Here is a 16,978-nt window from a genome sequence, read left to right on the forward strand (position 1 = left end):
TGATCATGTTTGGGCTACTTGATGAGCATAGGCTAAAACACAGACATTTGAAGCAGTCTAACTCACCGCCCGCGGTTCTAACGTTGGGACCTTTATCGTTGGGACTGCTCCATCCTTCAGCATTAGGCGATCGGAAAATCCGGCGTCGAGCTGGGCCTTGTTTATGAAACAGTCGGCACCGAAATGCAGCGAACAGATATAAACATTCGCGCAACTCAGTTGCTGATCCGGAAAAGCAAATTCCATCCACTGTTGCCTTACCGCGGGGTTTTGGGGAATCTGTGCAGGACTGTCTTGGTCTGGCAACCAAAAACGCACTTTTTGATGTCATTGTTAATTGTGCACATTACCTGTGCAGCGCAGCCTACGAGCCAGCGCTTTGATGGGCGTAGCCTGTTACTTTCGCTCTCTCCCTCTCTCTCTCTCTCTCCCTCTCTCTCTCTCTCTCTCTCTCCCTCGCTCTCTCTCACGCTCTTCCGGTAGAATTGTCCGTAAGGCCCATACAAGGAAATTCCGCCCCCATTAACGTCAAAGGGGACGCATGATCGCAAAAAACTTGCCGAAACTTATGTCTAACCGGAAGTAGTATTTTTGACAAAGAATTACTCCATCAAACGTCCACCTTAACTTTTGAAACTTTGTCTATGTTTAGTATGGGATTCCAAGTCTTTAACAGTGTAAAAAGATCAGTATGCATGAAACAGCATTTCACCCCCCCTTTAACTTTCCTGATTGTAGGAAGGTAATGACCAGTGTTTATCATGATTTTGGGAAAATCAAAACTGATAAAGAAAATGTGGAAATCAGTTTAGACTTCGCTGGACCATTGCGTCCTAAAAGAAAGAAAAAAATATGTCTATTTCTTGGTAATAGTGGACAATTGCTCGTACTTTGTACAAATATATCCAGTGGTAAATAGCTCAAAGGAATGGATAAAGTACAGAGGTCCACCAGAACGCATTTCTAGGATAATGTGCACAACTTAACAGGCCTAGAGGTGGAAAACATTTGTAAAGAACAGGGCTTCACCTTAATTAAAGCAGTTAAGTACAGAACAGCTGAGAATTGTGTAAAAAGATGCAAAAATTGGTTTATCAAAAATCAAATCTTGGGTGACTGGGATTTACTAATTCCAGAATGCATCCATTTTTTGAATTATAGGGTTTCAAAGCCTAACCAAATTACTGAACTGACCGACACAAGAAAAAAAACAGTTTAAGGTAGGCAAAAAAGTTTATATCTTATTAAAACAAAAACAGGGACGTTTTCGTGGGGGAACGGGCACTGAAGATAAAGTGGTCGAATTTACTTCAAATACTACAGTTAAACTTAAGGCAAACCAAATTTGGTCAATCAGAAATCTTGTGGGTAGCAAAGATTAATATTCATTTATTAATTCACAGAGTGACCTTCCAACAGGACATTAAGTGTCCAGGAGAGGGCGCTGTTGTAGTTTGTAAAGATTTTAGGGATTCTTTTCTGGTGAAGACGTGGCATGAGGAATGCAGAGAAGGTACTTTTAAAGGCTGTAACATACTCCGCAAGAACAGAGAAAAAGGTTCTCGCTCCTAGGGCGAGAACAAAATGACGTAATTTGTTCTCGCAGCCCAGGTTTGTGAGTTCTCGACACAATGTCTGAGCAGAACTATTTTCTTGTGGATGTTTAAGAACTATGGTGTGCTTGGTCTTGCATTTAAAGTGGCCATGGTTAATCTGGAGGAACGCAGATGATCGGCACCTGCTTTTCTCGTGACGTATGGAATGCACTGGCCAGAACAAACTTTGCTTTACTCTATACGTCAAAAACCAGCTGTATGAGCCATAATCAGTTTGTATTCTGTTATGTAATTTTGTCCTCTGCCACTAGGGGGCTGTATGTGCTTTGTGGCTCAGCTGATCTCAGGTCAGCCCGGGTATGTCATTTAACTTGGAGGAAATTCAGAGACAGGTGTTGCTGATTGGGAAGAAAACAGTTTTCTACTGGGTCATGTTGTGTCTTACCTTTATGGTGAACAATTGTTGTTTTGGTCATCTATTATGAGTTAAGAAATTGCCTCTGAAATATGTATTGGAGGAGAATAAACTTGCAAGATAATAGCACGATTACACTCAATAAAATCCACCCTTCGGGGAACTCACCTGCACTATGCTTCCTCCCCCTGTCACATTACATTTATAATAATATGCACTTGTAATGTAATGACATTTCTCTTCCAACTAACCCTACCCTTAAACTAACTCACACACACCACCCCTGTCCCCAACCTTACCCGTATCCCACCTCAATATTAGCAAAACTGTTTTCCAATACAATATGAGCACAATAAGTACATTGTACTTATATTTTAGATGCAAGTACATAGTAGTTAAGGCCACCTAATATAAAGTGTAACCCTATATGTATTTCTGGAGAAATGAATGAATTGAAGTGTTAATCTGACCGGTTCTGTCTGAATGGCACAGACATGACCCTGATAACAAGTGATCAAATATAGCTTTTATTGCTTATTTAACACACACAATACATTTACTAATATATACACATTCAATCACAATTTTTAGGCAGAAAATAAAGAAAGATGGGAGCCCTCACTGAAAACAGTCAATATCTCACATGAAATTGAACAGGGAAGATATAAAAATAAAAATAAAAAAAGCCTAATATTAATTTAGTATAGTAATTAATACTGTGGCACTAATTTGGGCACCAAGCACTAATGACTTTGCTGATGGATTAAGATCATGATGATGACTTACAACTTGATTTGGTCTTGACTTGTAATGAATACAAAGACTTTCTTTTCTTCTTCTCTTTGTCTTTCCTGTTGTTTCTGTCTCTCCCGTTTCTGTCATTCTCTCTTCATCTCTTCTTGCATCTTTCTTTCCCATTCCTCTCTTTCTTCAATGTCTCTTTTATATTGTTCTTCCCTTTCTATATATTCCTCTTCTCTTCTCTTTCTCTCTCTGTCATGATTCTGTCTTTCTTCCTCCATCATCATCTCCATCCTCTCTTTCGCTTGTTGTAGTATCTGATTATATTCTTCCCACATTGCCTGTTCTTTCTTTCTCCTCCTCTCATCCTCCTCTTCTATTCTCTTTCTCTCTTTATTACGATTTTGTCTTTCTTCCTCCATCATCATCTTCATTCTCTCTTTCTCTTGTTGAAGTATCTGATTATATTCATCCCTCATTTCCTGTTCTTTCTTTCTCCTTCTCTCATCCTCTTCATCTCTTCTTTGTCGTTCCTGTTGTTTCTGTCTCTCCCATTCTTCACGTTCTCTCTTCATCTCCTCTCGCATCTTTCTCTCTTGTTCTTCTCTTTCTTTAATATCTCTTTTAAATTGTTCTTCTCTCTCTCTGAATTCCTCTTCTCGTCTCTTTCTCTCTTGTTTGTCTCTTTCTTTAATGTCTCTTTTATATCGTTCTTCTCTCTCTCTGAATTCCTCTTCTCTTCTCTTTCTCTCTTTGTCTTGATTTTGTCTTTCTTCCTCCATCATCCTCTTTTTCTCTTCTTCATGTTTGTTCATCAGTTCTTCTCTTTCTCTCTTCAGTTGCTCCACTTCATCCATTAGAATCTTCTTTTGTTGTTCTTGTATTTCTCTTTCCATCTCTCTGAACATCTTACATGAGTAGTAACTCCCTCCGTTTTCTTCCACCATGTTGTCTGTCTTCTTCAGTAGATCGGACACTTGTGTTCGGTCTCCAGTTTGATTATTATTGAACACGTGGTATCTGTTTCCACACGCTTCAATCAGGTTTCTGATCACAGATCCAGGTTTTCCCAGATACTGCTCAATGGATTTGTTCTTCAGATCATCTGCTCTGGTGAAGAGCACAATGGTGAACTTTAAAGAGTTTTCACCAAACATCTCTTGGATGATCTCGACTGATTTTTCCTCTTCTTGAGTGAATCGTCCCACTGGTATCAGCAGGAGAAACACATGAGGTCCAGGCAGGATCATGGAGATACAGTTGGGGATTTCTCTATGAATTTCTTCGTTACTGACTTTAGAATCAAACAGTCCTGGAGTGTCGATCACAGTCACGTGTCGGCCGTTGATTTCTGCTGATTCTCTCTTACACTCTTTAGTAACTGATTTATAAGATAATTCTGCTGTAAACACATTTCTTCCTAAGATGGTGTTTCCTGTTGAACTCTTCCCAACTCCAGTTTTACCCAGCAACACAATCCTCAGATCATCTGCTCTTTCTCTTAAATCTAAAGATAAATCAAATGCATATATTAAATATATTAGTGTATTAACAAAATGTTGAATTTAATGAAGATTATCAATCATCCAGGTCATCAGTGAATATTGTGTGTAATTAAATTTGTAAATCATTATATTTATTCTGAACTCTGCCTATACTGTTATTGTTATGTCTCACCAATTATATTTATTCATACAGATTTTCTGATCATTACCTTGTGACTGAAACCACGTCTCTAGTGAATGGATTTTCATCTTCATTTCTTCAAATTTCTGCAGTTTTTCCATCTGTGCATCCCACAATGTCTCTGTGGAGAAACAAACTCCACTATTTGCCTGAACCATCTGCTCCAGTTCCTCTATCAACACGGACACGTGTGTGTTTGGGCCAATGAGAAGATGCCGTCCTCCAAAACTCTCAATGACAGACTGTAGTTCTTCATTTAGATCTGCTGTCTGATGATCTGGATTCTGGTGTATGAGGATCATGAGGTGTTTGTTGATTCTTGAGCTGAATATTCTCTGGATCTTCTCCATTTCTGCTTTGTCTTCATTATTAAGTGGACCATCAGGAATAATGTTGATGAAAACATGAACTCCAGGATCACAGAGAGACACACAGCGGAGAGACTGACGCATCACTTCCTCCTCTGAGAGCTGAGAGTTAATCAGAGCTGGAAGCTCCACCAGAGAGATCAGACGTCCATGAAGATCCGCGTCTCTCCTCACACACTCTGAGCTGAGCTCTGATCCGCTCTCGCTCTCGCTCTGGTTCAGGATCAGGTTTGATATGAAGGATTTTAATCTTCTGTCACTCCCACACAGAGCCAGATTCAGCTTCACACCCTCTGGAACTGTCAAAGGAACAAACTAGTTTAACAATGAGGTTTTAACTTAAAGGTAATACTGCATTCACATCATGTCAGAATAACTGCAATCTCGCTAAAAAAGCAGTTGCAAGCTGTGATAATTCCTATAAATCAGATGCTATTTCTTTGAATGGGCTGATATAGAGTCCCCCCAACAATGATGTCATTGTAGAGAGAAGCCCCGCCCACAGCCAGTCATGATCTGCCCATTTAGCATAGACACGGCCCTGAGTGAGAAGCACAGAGTCCACCATTTCTGTATCCTTGCTGCAGCAGCTGGAGTTTTAAAAAAAATTCCACAAAGAGGCATTAAAAATGTTGTGTTTTCGGATGTATCAAAGTGTCACTGAGGTCATCATGGTTAAATTTAATTTTTGAATGAAATGTCCCAAAGAAAGTAGGTAAAGTCTTGTCTGTTGCATGAAATTGTCATAAACAAGAGTTTCCTAATTAAAAACTGCACATGAACGCCTATTCTGACATTTCTGGTGCGTTAAATTATCTGGTTTTGTTGTTGCCAGTGTTGTGTCGAATTATGTGACCCTAGTAGGCGCTGTGATACGGGTACTTATCTAGATTAATATTTAGGAGTAGGTTGGATTAGCTCAATACGATACCTACTAGGGTCACATAATTCAGCACACCCTCTTCTGGAAAGGGGACCGGGAGCATCAGCTTATTTGCATTTTAATTGGGACCAATCAATGTGTTTTTGCTCACACAGAAAAGTTTTATTTTTAACATCTAATGATATCAGAGACTTATTTTACATCTTAGAAGAAGGGCATAATATGAGCCCTTTACGTAATAGTGCTTTTCAGGTATTTAAAGTGGGATGTTTGGGACTGTCAGTTTTCTGACAACAATCCCACTTACCTTACTTTCTCCAGAACAGACTGAAATAGGTAGCTTATGTATAAAAAGGTTGTTTCTTTGTGTATGGTTCACCCAGTATAAATATACTGGACTATAAATGACCTGTTAGCTTATTACTGTATTCTCATAAATATGTGTTATTCAGAAATATAAATGAATTCACTCACCCAGTGTCTTGATCTTCTCCTGTAACTCTTTGATTTCTTCATCTCGCACACTCAGTTCCTCCTCTAGTTCATGTCTGACTTTCTTCTCTGGAGCTCTTAAATACATCTGAAGTGAATAGGGTTCAACTTTCATGCTGTCTATACCATCTATAATCTTTGAGATCCCTCCAAAGTTTCTATGGTCCTTTATCCCCATCACACTGTACCAACTCCCATAGAGACTCAGAAAGGTCTGGGATTCTGTAGATCCTACAAAATCTGATACACTTTGGTCAACAGTGAGTTCAGTAATGAAAAGCACCATGAAGTGCTCATTAGAGTTAAATATTCTTTTAATTTTCTCAATTTCTGCTTTGTCTTCATTAGTCAGTGAACCGACAGGAGTAATGAGGATGAAAAGATGAACTCCAGGATCACAGAGAATCAGACAGCGGAGAGTCTCCCGCATCACTTCCTCTTCTGAGAGCTGAGTGAGAGCTGGAAGCTCTATTAAGGTGATCTGCCGTCCATCGATCTTCTCCTCTTTCTTCACACACACTTTACTCATCTCTTTCTGAAGTACAGGTTTATCCAGTTGTTTATTTATTGTCCCTCTAAGTATTTTAGATGCTGAAGTCTTGAGTGTTGTACTGTGACCACACAGCACAATGTTCAGATTTGATTTTCCAGAAGTAGTCACTGAAACAACATTTAGAGACATTAGACTCAGATCAGCTTTGGTAGCAAAAGTACACTTCCTTAACCACTTAAACTCCATAGACCCTGTACAGGGTCGGGAATGACATCGTCATGTATATACTTTCAATTTGAAATGTCTGTGGAGGAGCTATGATGTCATATGTGGTACCATTTGAAAGCTTAGAGTCTCTACTGTCTGGAGATATGCATCACTTTGTTACAGCATAGACAACATATACTTACATGTTTATGACTTTTAGCCGTGTTTTATGTAACTTCAAAGGGTTTCCTGTAAAATTACACCAACATTATGAACTTAGACCACTGTATGTGTGTATAGGAAGCTTTTCAATTTTGGCCCCACCTGTTCTCCCTCATTAGCCTCCATATTTCCTTGCCTATTTATTTTCTATCCTAAAGTTCTGCATGTGTGATGTTCTCAGTGTGTCAAGCTTTGCCTTGCCTGTATGTTTTCCCCGATGAGTTTTGTTTGTTTTTTATTTGTTTGGCATTTAATAAAGTCCTCGCCTCATCCCTCAACACAAGTGTCACAGCTCTGCCAGACTCACACACCTCCTGCACACAGCGATCACAATCACTAGAGTACTAATCACCTGTACCTGCATTCCATCACCTCATCACCGCTCCCCATTAAGTACCGGCACTTACCCTCAGTCAGCGTCTCACCTCAAACTCGGAAAGACCCAACTACCTGATCTCCTGTGTTACCTGATTCCCGTGTGTTCTACATGTCCCAATTACCTTCCCATCGCCTGAGTGCTTCACCAGTCATCTCCTCGGATCCTGCCATACTGCCATTGCCTCCTGTAAGACTGCCCTGTGGTTAAATAAAGCCTTCTTGTGTATTCACCGTAACCTTGTCCAGTGTGTGTATCCTGACAGAAGGTGAGACCAAAACCGGAAATTAATCTGGGTCCCAGAGTCTATTTCAAGAACCTGCTGACACTCACAACAAACACCATGGTCACTTCCACCACAACCCTTTCTTCACCTGTCTGTATGACTGGTCCCATGGTCAAACCAGCACCCTTCTCTAGTATGGAGGAAGACTGCAATGGGTTTCTCCTAATGTCCTTTCTCGTTCTGAAAGCGCAGCCACAACGCTTCCCAACGGAACGGTCCAAAATCTCATTCATCTTTTCCCATCTGTCTTTTCATGCGCTCCAATGGGCAGAAACAATATGGTTTCAAGCCGGTGCAGTTACCAGTTCCCTTCCGAGTTTCGTTTCCCACTTTAGGGAAGTGTCTGGCCTTAACCTGGGTGATTCATATGTTGGTGAGAGATTATAACATCTACGTCAAGGCACATCTTCAGTTGGTGAATATACCCTCACTTTCAGACCACTGGCTGCTGCAAGCGGATGGAATGAGAGAGTGCTGATCATCAAGGGCTCAACTTAGCACTTCGACTACAGCTTACTATCTACGATGACTCATTAGGTCTAGAGAAATTCATTCAGTAATCCATTCGAGTGGATCTTCGCGCTCAAGGTTGCTATTCTGAGTTATCCCGTTGCAGTCTCCTCACATCCCCTCCGGCCAGAGAGATCGCCACCCCCCCAGAACCAGAGAATATGCAACTTGATCATGACGCCTATCTTCCGCAGAGAGAGGTCATCGCCTTACCCAGAACCTCTGTCTGTATTGTGGAGCAAATTATCATTACATCAAGGCTTGCTCCATTTATCTTCCACGCCTCTTGGTGAGTTCTGTGATAAATCCCGCTTTTACATTTGTCTACCAATGTGACGTTGATTGCTCCTGAACTTTCTGTACAGTCACAGCTCTAATCGACTCTGGTACAGCCGGTAACTTCATCTCCAGCTACCTCTGTAGACAGCTCCAACTCAACACTATCTGCTCTCCAACCCCGTATAAAGTCACATCCACAACTGGGAAGAATTTGACCAACATTGTCAACCGTCAAGTGAAGTCGGTTATTCTGTGAGTTGGCTGCCTGCACGAAGAAATGTTCACACCTTTGGTTCTGGATGGTTCTACATCGGCGGTCTTTCTGGGGATGCCATGGTTAGTTCAACATCATGTTGGGGTTCTGACGTTCTGAAGTGGGGTTCCAGCTGTTTTCCTTCCCGTTTTCCTCAACTACCATGACCTCCACGTTCATCTTCCAAGTCCATTTCTACGAATTTGACGACTATTGAAAGTCCCTTCGAGAAGTGATCAATCGACATCCCCATCTGTTGCAAGCCCTACTCAGATGTCTTCTGCCCGAAGCGAGCCTCAGAGTTACCACAACACCGACCATGGGACTGCACCATCGACCTGGAACCGGATGAGTCAGTGCCCTGTGGTCATGTGTACCCACTCCCCATCCCTGAACAGAAGGCCATGAAAGAGTACATCGATGAGGCCCTCAAACAAGGCTGCAGTCGACCGTCCACATCTCCTGCTGCTTCCAGCTTCTTCTTTGTGGCCAAGAAAGATGGTGGTCTTCAACCCTGCATCGATTATCAAGCTCTGAATAATATAATGAGGAAGTTTCGATATCCTATTTCTCTCGTTCCAGCCGCCCCCAAGCATCTGTGTGGGGCAACCGTGCTTTCTAATTTAGACCTGCGCAGTGCTTATAAACTAATTCATATATCAGAGAAGGAGACGAGTGGAAGATGGCTTTCATTACTCCCTCGGGGCACTATGAATATCTTGTGATATCTTGTGATGACCTATGGCCTGGTCAACGCACAGTCCATCTTCCAAGACTTCATGAATGAGGTGTTCTGAGAATTCCACCACCAATTCGTCCTCATCTACATTGATGACATCCTCATTTATTCCTCAACATGGCTGAACATCGTCGCCATGTCTCCTAAGTTCTCCAACGACTCCACAAGTACTCCTTGTACCTTAAGGCCGAGAAGTGCAGCTTCCACCAACCATCCATACAGTTTGTGGGTTATAATGCGAGTGCCCAAGGTATCTCGATGGACGAGGGGAAGGTTGCCGCCATCACTTCGGGCCCACTCCCATGACAAGGAGTTGCAATGATTCCTAGGTTTTTCAAATTTCGATCAGCGATTCATTCAAGACTACAGCCTGCTCACTGTCCCGCTCAAAAACCTCTTCAAGGGGAAGCCCAAAACTCTGGCCTGGAATACTGAGGCCGAGAAGGTGATACAGACCCTGAAGGAGGCCTTCCGCTACTTTTCTGTGCCACCCCGATCAAAAAAGGTGTTCTGATTTGAAGTATATGTTTCAACCACTGGAGTTGGAGTCATCTTATTGCAACAGCAGGAGAACGTAGCCAAACCTCTTCCATGAGCCTTCTTTTCCAGAAAGTTGTCCCCTGTGGAGCAGAACTATGACATCGGCAACCGGGAGTTGCTTGCCATCAAACTCGCTCTGGAGGAATGGAGACACTGGTTGGAGGGAGCTCGTCATCCGTTTGTAGTGGTCACCGACCACAAGAATCTACAGTATCTAAAAGAAGCCAAGAGGCTTAATCCCCAGCAAGCCTGGGCTCTGTTCTTCACTCGATTCAACTTCCACATTTCCTATCGTCCAGGCTCCAAGAATATACGCGCGGATGCGCTATCCCAACTCTACGCTCCCTCTGATACAGTCGAAGCTCCTGAGCCCGTCCTTCCTTCCAGTGTCTTCTTCAATCCCATTCAATGGGATTTGGACAGTCAGTTGGCTGAGGCCTCCCATCTCAAACCTGCTCCACCAGGGTGCCCCGCTGACCGACATTATGTTCCTCAAACTCTCCGCAATAAACTTCTGAAATCAGTCCACTCGTCTGTGGGTACTGGCCACCTGGGGACCGCCCAAACTCTCTTAATCATTCAACATCAGTTCTGGTGGCCTGTCATGGAGAGAGATGTGACGCTGTTCGTCCGAGGATGCCAATGCTGTGTTGTATCCAAGGTTCCTTGTATCCAAGGTTTACCATCTGGCAAGCTCCTTCCTCTCCCGATTCCACATCGACCTTGGTCCCACTTGGGGGTGGACTTCATCACCAAACTACCTCCCTCCGACGGTAATACGTGCATCCTCATAGTGGTTGACAGATTCTCCAAGGCATGCAAAATGATTTCCCTAAGAGGACTTCCCACTGTGATGGAGATAGCCGAAGCTCTGTTCACTCAGGTTTTCTGAAACTTCGGCATCCCTGAAGACATTGTCTCTGATCGCAGGCCCCAGTTTATCTCCCATGTGTGGAAGGCGTTCTTCAAACTCCTGGGGGTCACTGTCAGCCTGACTTCTAGTTATCACCCCCAAGCCAACAGACAAATGGAGAGGAAGGTGCCACCAGAACTCCTGGAACCAGTGCATCATCTGGTCGGAATATGCACAAAACTCCCTCCGTCAAACCACCACTGGACTCATGTCCTTCCAATGTGTACTATTTTTTTGAACTCCCTCTGTTTCCCTGGTCCGGCAAACCTTCTGATGTCTCCTACGTTAATAACTGGTTCCGGGTCAGCGAGAGGGTCTGGGACGAGGCTCATCACGATCTCCAGCGGGCGGTTCACAGACACACCCAGTTTGCAGACAAGCGATGGAAAGAGGCCCCCATCTACCATCCGGGGCAACTTGTGTGGCTCTCCACCCGGGACATCCGTCTGCAACTGCCCTGCAAGAAACTGAGCCCTGGTTACATTGGTCCATCCCAGGTCGCAAGACAGGTCACCCCTGTCACGTATAAGCTTGTTACTCCCTCACTAACATATTCATCCAGTGTTCCATGTGTCACTCTTCAAGCCTCACTGCCCTCATGTTTGTTCTCCCTCCACATAGTCTGGCCATGATGACCTGCCCCCGAACCTCCAGTCGAAGCTGACTCCATCTACTCCATTTGTGAAATCCTGGACTCCCGACGTTGAGGTAGTCGCCTAGAATATCTGGTGGATTGGGAAGTTTATGGCCCTGAAGAGAGGTCTTGGATTCCCAAGGATGACATCCTCGACCCTTCGTTACTCACCGAATTCCATCGTAGTCATCCTAGTCGACCTGCTCCTCGTCCCCGTGGCCGCCCACCATGACATTGGGGTCCTTGGTCCGTTCCAGCTTCCACTGGAGAGGGGGGTAGTGTCACACCTCCTGCACACAGCGATCACAATCACTAGAGTACTTATCACCCGCACCTGCATCCCATTACCTCATCCCCGCTCTCCATAAAGTACCGGCACTTACCCTCAGTTAGCGTCTCACCTCGAACTAGGAAAGACCCACTTACCTGATCTCCTGCGTTACCTGATTCCAGTGTGTTCTACGTGTCCTGATTACCTTCCCATCGCCTGTCATCCGCTCTTCACCTGTCATCTCCTCGGATCGTGCCATACTGACATCGCCTCCTGTAAGACTGATTCTTTTCCACCAGTTCATTCACGCTTCATTCACTGTCCTGTGGTTCAACAAAGCCTTCTTGTGTATTCACCGTAACCTTGTCCAGTGTGTGTATCCTGACAAGAACCTGACACTATAGTTTTCAGTGAGCTGGGCTTCTGGCTATATTCAAACAAAGAAGTTCTTGCATATATTATGATTTGAACAAGCACAAGTAAAGGTTTTCAGTTAATAAAAGCTTTTCTTTACACTAAACTATTTTATGGCTTTAGAAGACTTCATGTATGCTAGAGCTGAGGCACATTCAATTACCCTGCCCTGCAGCCCAGGGCCCTGAACACCAGGGGGCCCCTTAGACAATTCTCTTTTGCGTTATCCTTTTTTTTCCATTTTTTTTTTATTGATGTAGGTATGCTCACGTTAAGCATTGTTGACACACACCGAATCGAGTCACAGCGGACACCCGATCACACATAAATGCGTATAAATAGTACGAGTGTGCAATGTCGTGGAATGTATACGCCAAAACTCATTTTGGCGTGCATATGATACGCTGTTTTTCGCGTGCATATGATACGCACTTTATGGCATATGACATGCTCTCTTGGGTAGGTTTAGGGTAGTGGGGTGGGGGGTTCGTATGTATAATACGCCATAAAGTGCGTATCATATGCACACAAAAAACAGCATATCATATGCAAGCCAAAATGAGTTTTGGCGTATACATTCCACGACATTGCACACTCTTACTTTTTATACGCATTTTTCATGAGATCCGACTGCGTCACCTCAACATGTGGAATGAAAATGTAAGAAAATATGACAGTGGCAGGGGCGGATATACCGCGGTTTCAACTGCCACCCTAAAAGAAAGACCATTGACACCCCAGCAGGCAGCTATGTGTATCCCAAATTCCCAATGCATAAAATATAAATTCTTCCTTTACCAATTTACATTAGCGGCCAATTTACCAATTTACCAATTTAAATATGATGAGATAATAGCACTAAAACACATCTTTCTATTATTGTTTAGTAGTCCAACAAATGACTCCTATGAACTGCTTAGATCTGCAACGCAAATAGTTTGATCACGAATAGATCGCCTGTTATATCTGTTTAATGTTAACGGATTTGAGCTTTTTTACACACGGATGCGGTCCGGCAGTGCTTTCCAGGAGCGGTGTGTCTGCAGCAGCGTGTCAATCGTTTCTACACAGAGTCTATTTGGTGCTGGACACGCTGAATTAAAGTGATAGAACGTTGTTCGCATTAAAATAAACATGCAAAAGCTTAGCCCAGGGCCCCGCAAAGGCTTAACACGGCCCTGCCCCTGGGTCATGTCCCAATCCCACCTCTTCATCCTGTGGGATTACAAATGTATAATTTGTTATATCAAGGTTCCAATGTAATAGTATTCAAACAGTTTGTTTTGTACATAGTGTTTTAAAGTTTTGAGGTACAGACTGACTACATTCTAACGAGATCAAGCTAATCAGCCTTTTGTCTTTATGCACTTCCTGATCTATAAGCAAAATTGTCACAATGATTAGATTTGCATCTATGCATTTGATTGGCGCTGTTGTGCTGTTAGGATTAGGACTGGTGACACTGAAATTTCTGCAATACAAATTTAGCATGATTAAATATAGAGTACATTCTGAGAGACTGAAATTACACTTGTTTGTTCACCTTGACAGTTTGAACATTTATTTTCAAGATCTGAGGTGAATTATCCATTGTACTTTCTATCTCTACAAAGGTCACGAAAAATTATATCAAACTCTCTTTAAATTCCAAGGATGACTTGAGGTTGAGTAAATCATGGGCTAATTTTCATTTTTGGGTTAATAATCTAACAACAGTGACAGTATTAGTCAAACTGTGTCTGAAAGCTGTATTCAGCTGCACACTGTCTATCTGTCAGTTTCTGATACTCTATTAAAACATATTCCATTTTTATGTAGCATTTTAGAAGCTTTGACCAAAACAAAAAAGATTACTAAAAAGAATAAATGATTGTTCTAGTGCAGTAGAGACAGAAAACCACATGGAGAAAAATTATCATATTTTTTGAGGTATTACAAATACTTTGACAAACCTCCTTCATCACTTCCTGTTTTTGTGCTCTGATAGAATTTTATATCGTCCTCTTTGTCGTGTCCTCGGATTGAACCTCCAGATCTGCTCAGATCTTCATCCACTGATGATCCATCTCCTCCATCCTCATACCTGTTACAGATGAGGAATTCTTCATTCTCTTCCTTGAGGATCTTCTCTATGCTTCTGAACATCACAGAGCGCCATCCTGCATTTCTTGAATCAAATTTAAGATGTCCTCCACCACACTCCTTTATTAAATTAGTAATAGTGCTATTTGTTATCATAGAAGCCCATTTGAAGTTGGAGCCTACAGCTTTATCCATTACCCTAGAAGCTAATTTGGCTGCACGTGTCTCTTCATCAGTAGTCAGCACTATAGTGTGTTTAATGGCCTTCTCACTGAAGAGGTTCAGCACAGCTTTCACTCTCTGTCTGTCCTCCTCTCTGAAGTCCTTAGACTGCAGTACGAGTATGATCGCATGAGGTCCTGGATCAGACAGAGATAAACACTCTCTCACTCCCTGTGTGATCTGATGTTGTAACAGATGTGGCTGGAGCAGGTGAGGATTGTTGATTACTGTGATGTGTCTCTTCTCCACTTCTCCACTGACTCTAACACTGTGCAGCTGTAAATGAGATTGAGCTTTACTGTCAAACACCTCTGTTCCCAGTATAATGTTTCTCACTCGACTGTTTTCTGATACATTCTTTCCCACCAGAACAATCCTCAGATCATTCACTGAAAAAGAACAGAGAAAAACTTTGTAAGTTAATCATCACTGAAATATTGTGTTGAAGTATACATTAGTCTGGGGAGATGAGGTTGGATGTTATAATCCGTGTATCTCGATTAGGGATGCTCAATTTAGTTTATTTTTCCGACCAAAAACTGATGCTCATTAATCGATGTGGCAAGGGGGGCGTGGTTCAGCGAGGTCTGCAGCGGGAGAGAGAGCCGCGGGACGAGCGGTAAGTGAGTGGGTTGGATGCAGATTAATAACACCTGTATCTTGTTCCAGTAATGGGCGTGGGGAGAGGATAAAACGCCTGTGGAATCGGAAGCATGGGGGAGAGAGACGGACTGCTGACGACCCACAGAGACACTGAGTACCCGGATACCGGAAGTGCCGCGAACCCGGAAGTTAACTGTAGTCAGTTATTGAATGAGAGTCACACACTGAAGTGTGCATGTTGTTTTTGAGTATAAGAATAAAAGACGTCAGCAGTCCAAAGCCGACCCCTTGTCCTCTTCCTTCCATTCCTGTCGAATCGTTACACTGGTGCCGAAACCCGGGAAGGAAGTAGGACCGAGCCGCCGCCATGCAAACACCGTCCTCCACCCCACTTGCGGAGATCATCTCATCCCTCGCGGTCCTACACCGCGAGCAACATCAGGCACTGCTGGACCTTAGGACGGATCAAGAACGGAGATTCGCGGCGATCGTCCAAGGCCAGCAGGAGGGCCACGAGAGGTTCCGGAGCTGGCTCGACCGGGAGGCTCGCGCCGAGGCGAAGCGAACAGCCGAGTGTGTCCAGTGCCACCGGCCCACGTCGCTGGAGACGGCCATCAACCTGGCGGAGGACCACATGGTGGCGTGCCCTGGGGTCGGCAAACCCCCATTAACATCTGCCTCTCTCTCTCCCCCCTCTGCTTCTCTCTCTCTTCCCTCTGTCTCTCTCTCTCTCGCCCTGTCCCTCTCCCTAGGTCCCGCCCACAGTTCGGGAATCCCTGGGCGGGGCTGATGGGGGCGGGAGGGGACCATGCTTCCGGTTCCTCCCTCTCTCCACGTCCATTGTCCAACCCACTCCCCGCCACTGGGGCGGCGGGTAGGCCTGGGCTGGCCTACCCGGCTGTTGGCATTGCGGGGTTCCGGACGTCCCGCAGGCCACCCCCCGATCAGGCAGGAGAGTACCAAATACCTGTGAGTATCAAGGAGGGTACATATCAGGCCTTGGTGGATTCAGGATGTAACCAAACCTCGATCCATCAAAGCCTGATGCAGCCGGGGGCATTGGATACAAGCCGCGTGGTTAAGGTGTGGTGTGTGCACGGGGATGTGGTGGAGTATCCGGTTGTCCCAATCACGATTCAGCTTAGGGGAGAAAAGCATAGTGTAGGGGTGGCGGTTAGTCCTCACCTCCGGCATCCGCTAATTTTGGGGACAAATTGGCCCGCATTTTCGGTTTTATTGGGGTCGGTATGTGCGGATGCCGCTTGGGGAAAAAAGGCTCGGATAGGGACGGCGCGAGTGCAGGTTGGGGAGACTGAGACGGGACCACTGGGGACGGCTCCAGAGGAACTGAGCGGGATCGAGAGACTGATTCTCTCGGACCGCGATGACTTTTCTCTGGAGCAGTCAAAGGATGAGACCCTCAAACACGCCTTCCAACAGGTCCGATCCATCGACGGCCAGTCTCTCCAACCCGCCTTGCCCGTCACCTATCTCTATTTTGCCATATCAAAAGACCGGTTGTATCGAGAGACCCAAGACACTCAGACAAAAATGGATACAACCCAGTTGTTAGTTCCTAAGAGCCGCCGGGAAATGCTTTTCCGGGCGGCTCATGCCAATCCGATGGCGGGCCACTTGGGACAGGCGGCCACGCTGAATCGCCTCATGACCCGATTTTTTTGGCCAGGCATTCATGACAACGTGCGCAGGTGGTGCGCGTCTTGTCCGGAATGTCAGTTGGTAAATCCACTGGCCGCTCCAAAAGCACCATTGCGCCCCCTCCCATTAATGCA

General features: G+C 44.3%; 3 protein-coding genes across 3 annotated transcripts in view; all 3 read right to left on the reverse strand.

Moving 5' to 3' along the window:
- Positions 1-16,978, reverse strand: part of LOC137040788 (golgin subfamily A member 6-like protein 25) — a 138,108-nt gene that overhangs the window by 79,731 nt on the left and 41,399 nt on the right. The gene's annotated exons all lie outside the window — the stretch shown is intronic.
- On the reverse strand, positions 2,582-14,304 carry LOC137039899 (GTPase IMAP family member 8-like). The gene is made up of 4 exons (XM_067415196.1): positions 14,231-14,304; positions 6,124-6,801; positions 4,427-5,065; positions 2,582-4,219 (listed from the first exon to the last, which is right to left on the reverse strand). Exons 2-4 carry the CDS (start codon positions 6,668-6,670, stop codon positions 2,850-2,852), a joined length of 2,556 nt encoding a protein of 851 aa, XP_067271297.1. The 5' UTR covers positions 6,671-6,801; positions 14,231-14,304; the 3' UTR covers positions 2,582-2,849.
- Positions 14,211-15,554, reverse strand: LOC137040694 (GTPase IMAP family member 7-like). Its single transcript, XM_067416467.1, has 2 exons — positions 15,509-15,554; positions 14,211-14,971 (listed from the first exon to the last, which is right to left on the reverse strand). Exons 1-2 carry the CDS (start codon positions 15,552-15,554, stop codon positions 14,211-14,213), a joined length of 807 nt encoding a protein of 268 aa, XP_067272568.1.

Source organism: Pseudorasbora parva, chromosome 14, assembly GCF_024679245.1.
Source record: "Pseudorasbora parva isolate DD20220531a chromosome 14, ASM2467924v1, whole genome shotgun sequence".
Lineage (NCBI taxonomy): Eukaryota > Metazoa > Chordata > Actinopteri > Cypriniformes > Gobionidae > Pseudorasbora > Pseudorasbora parva.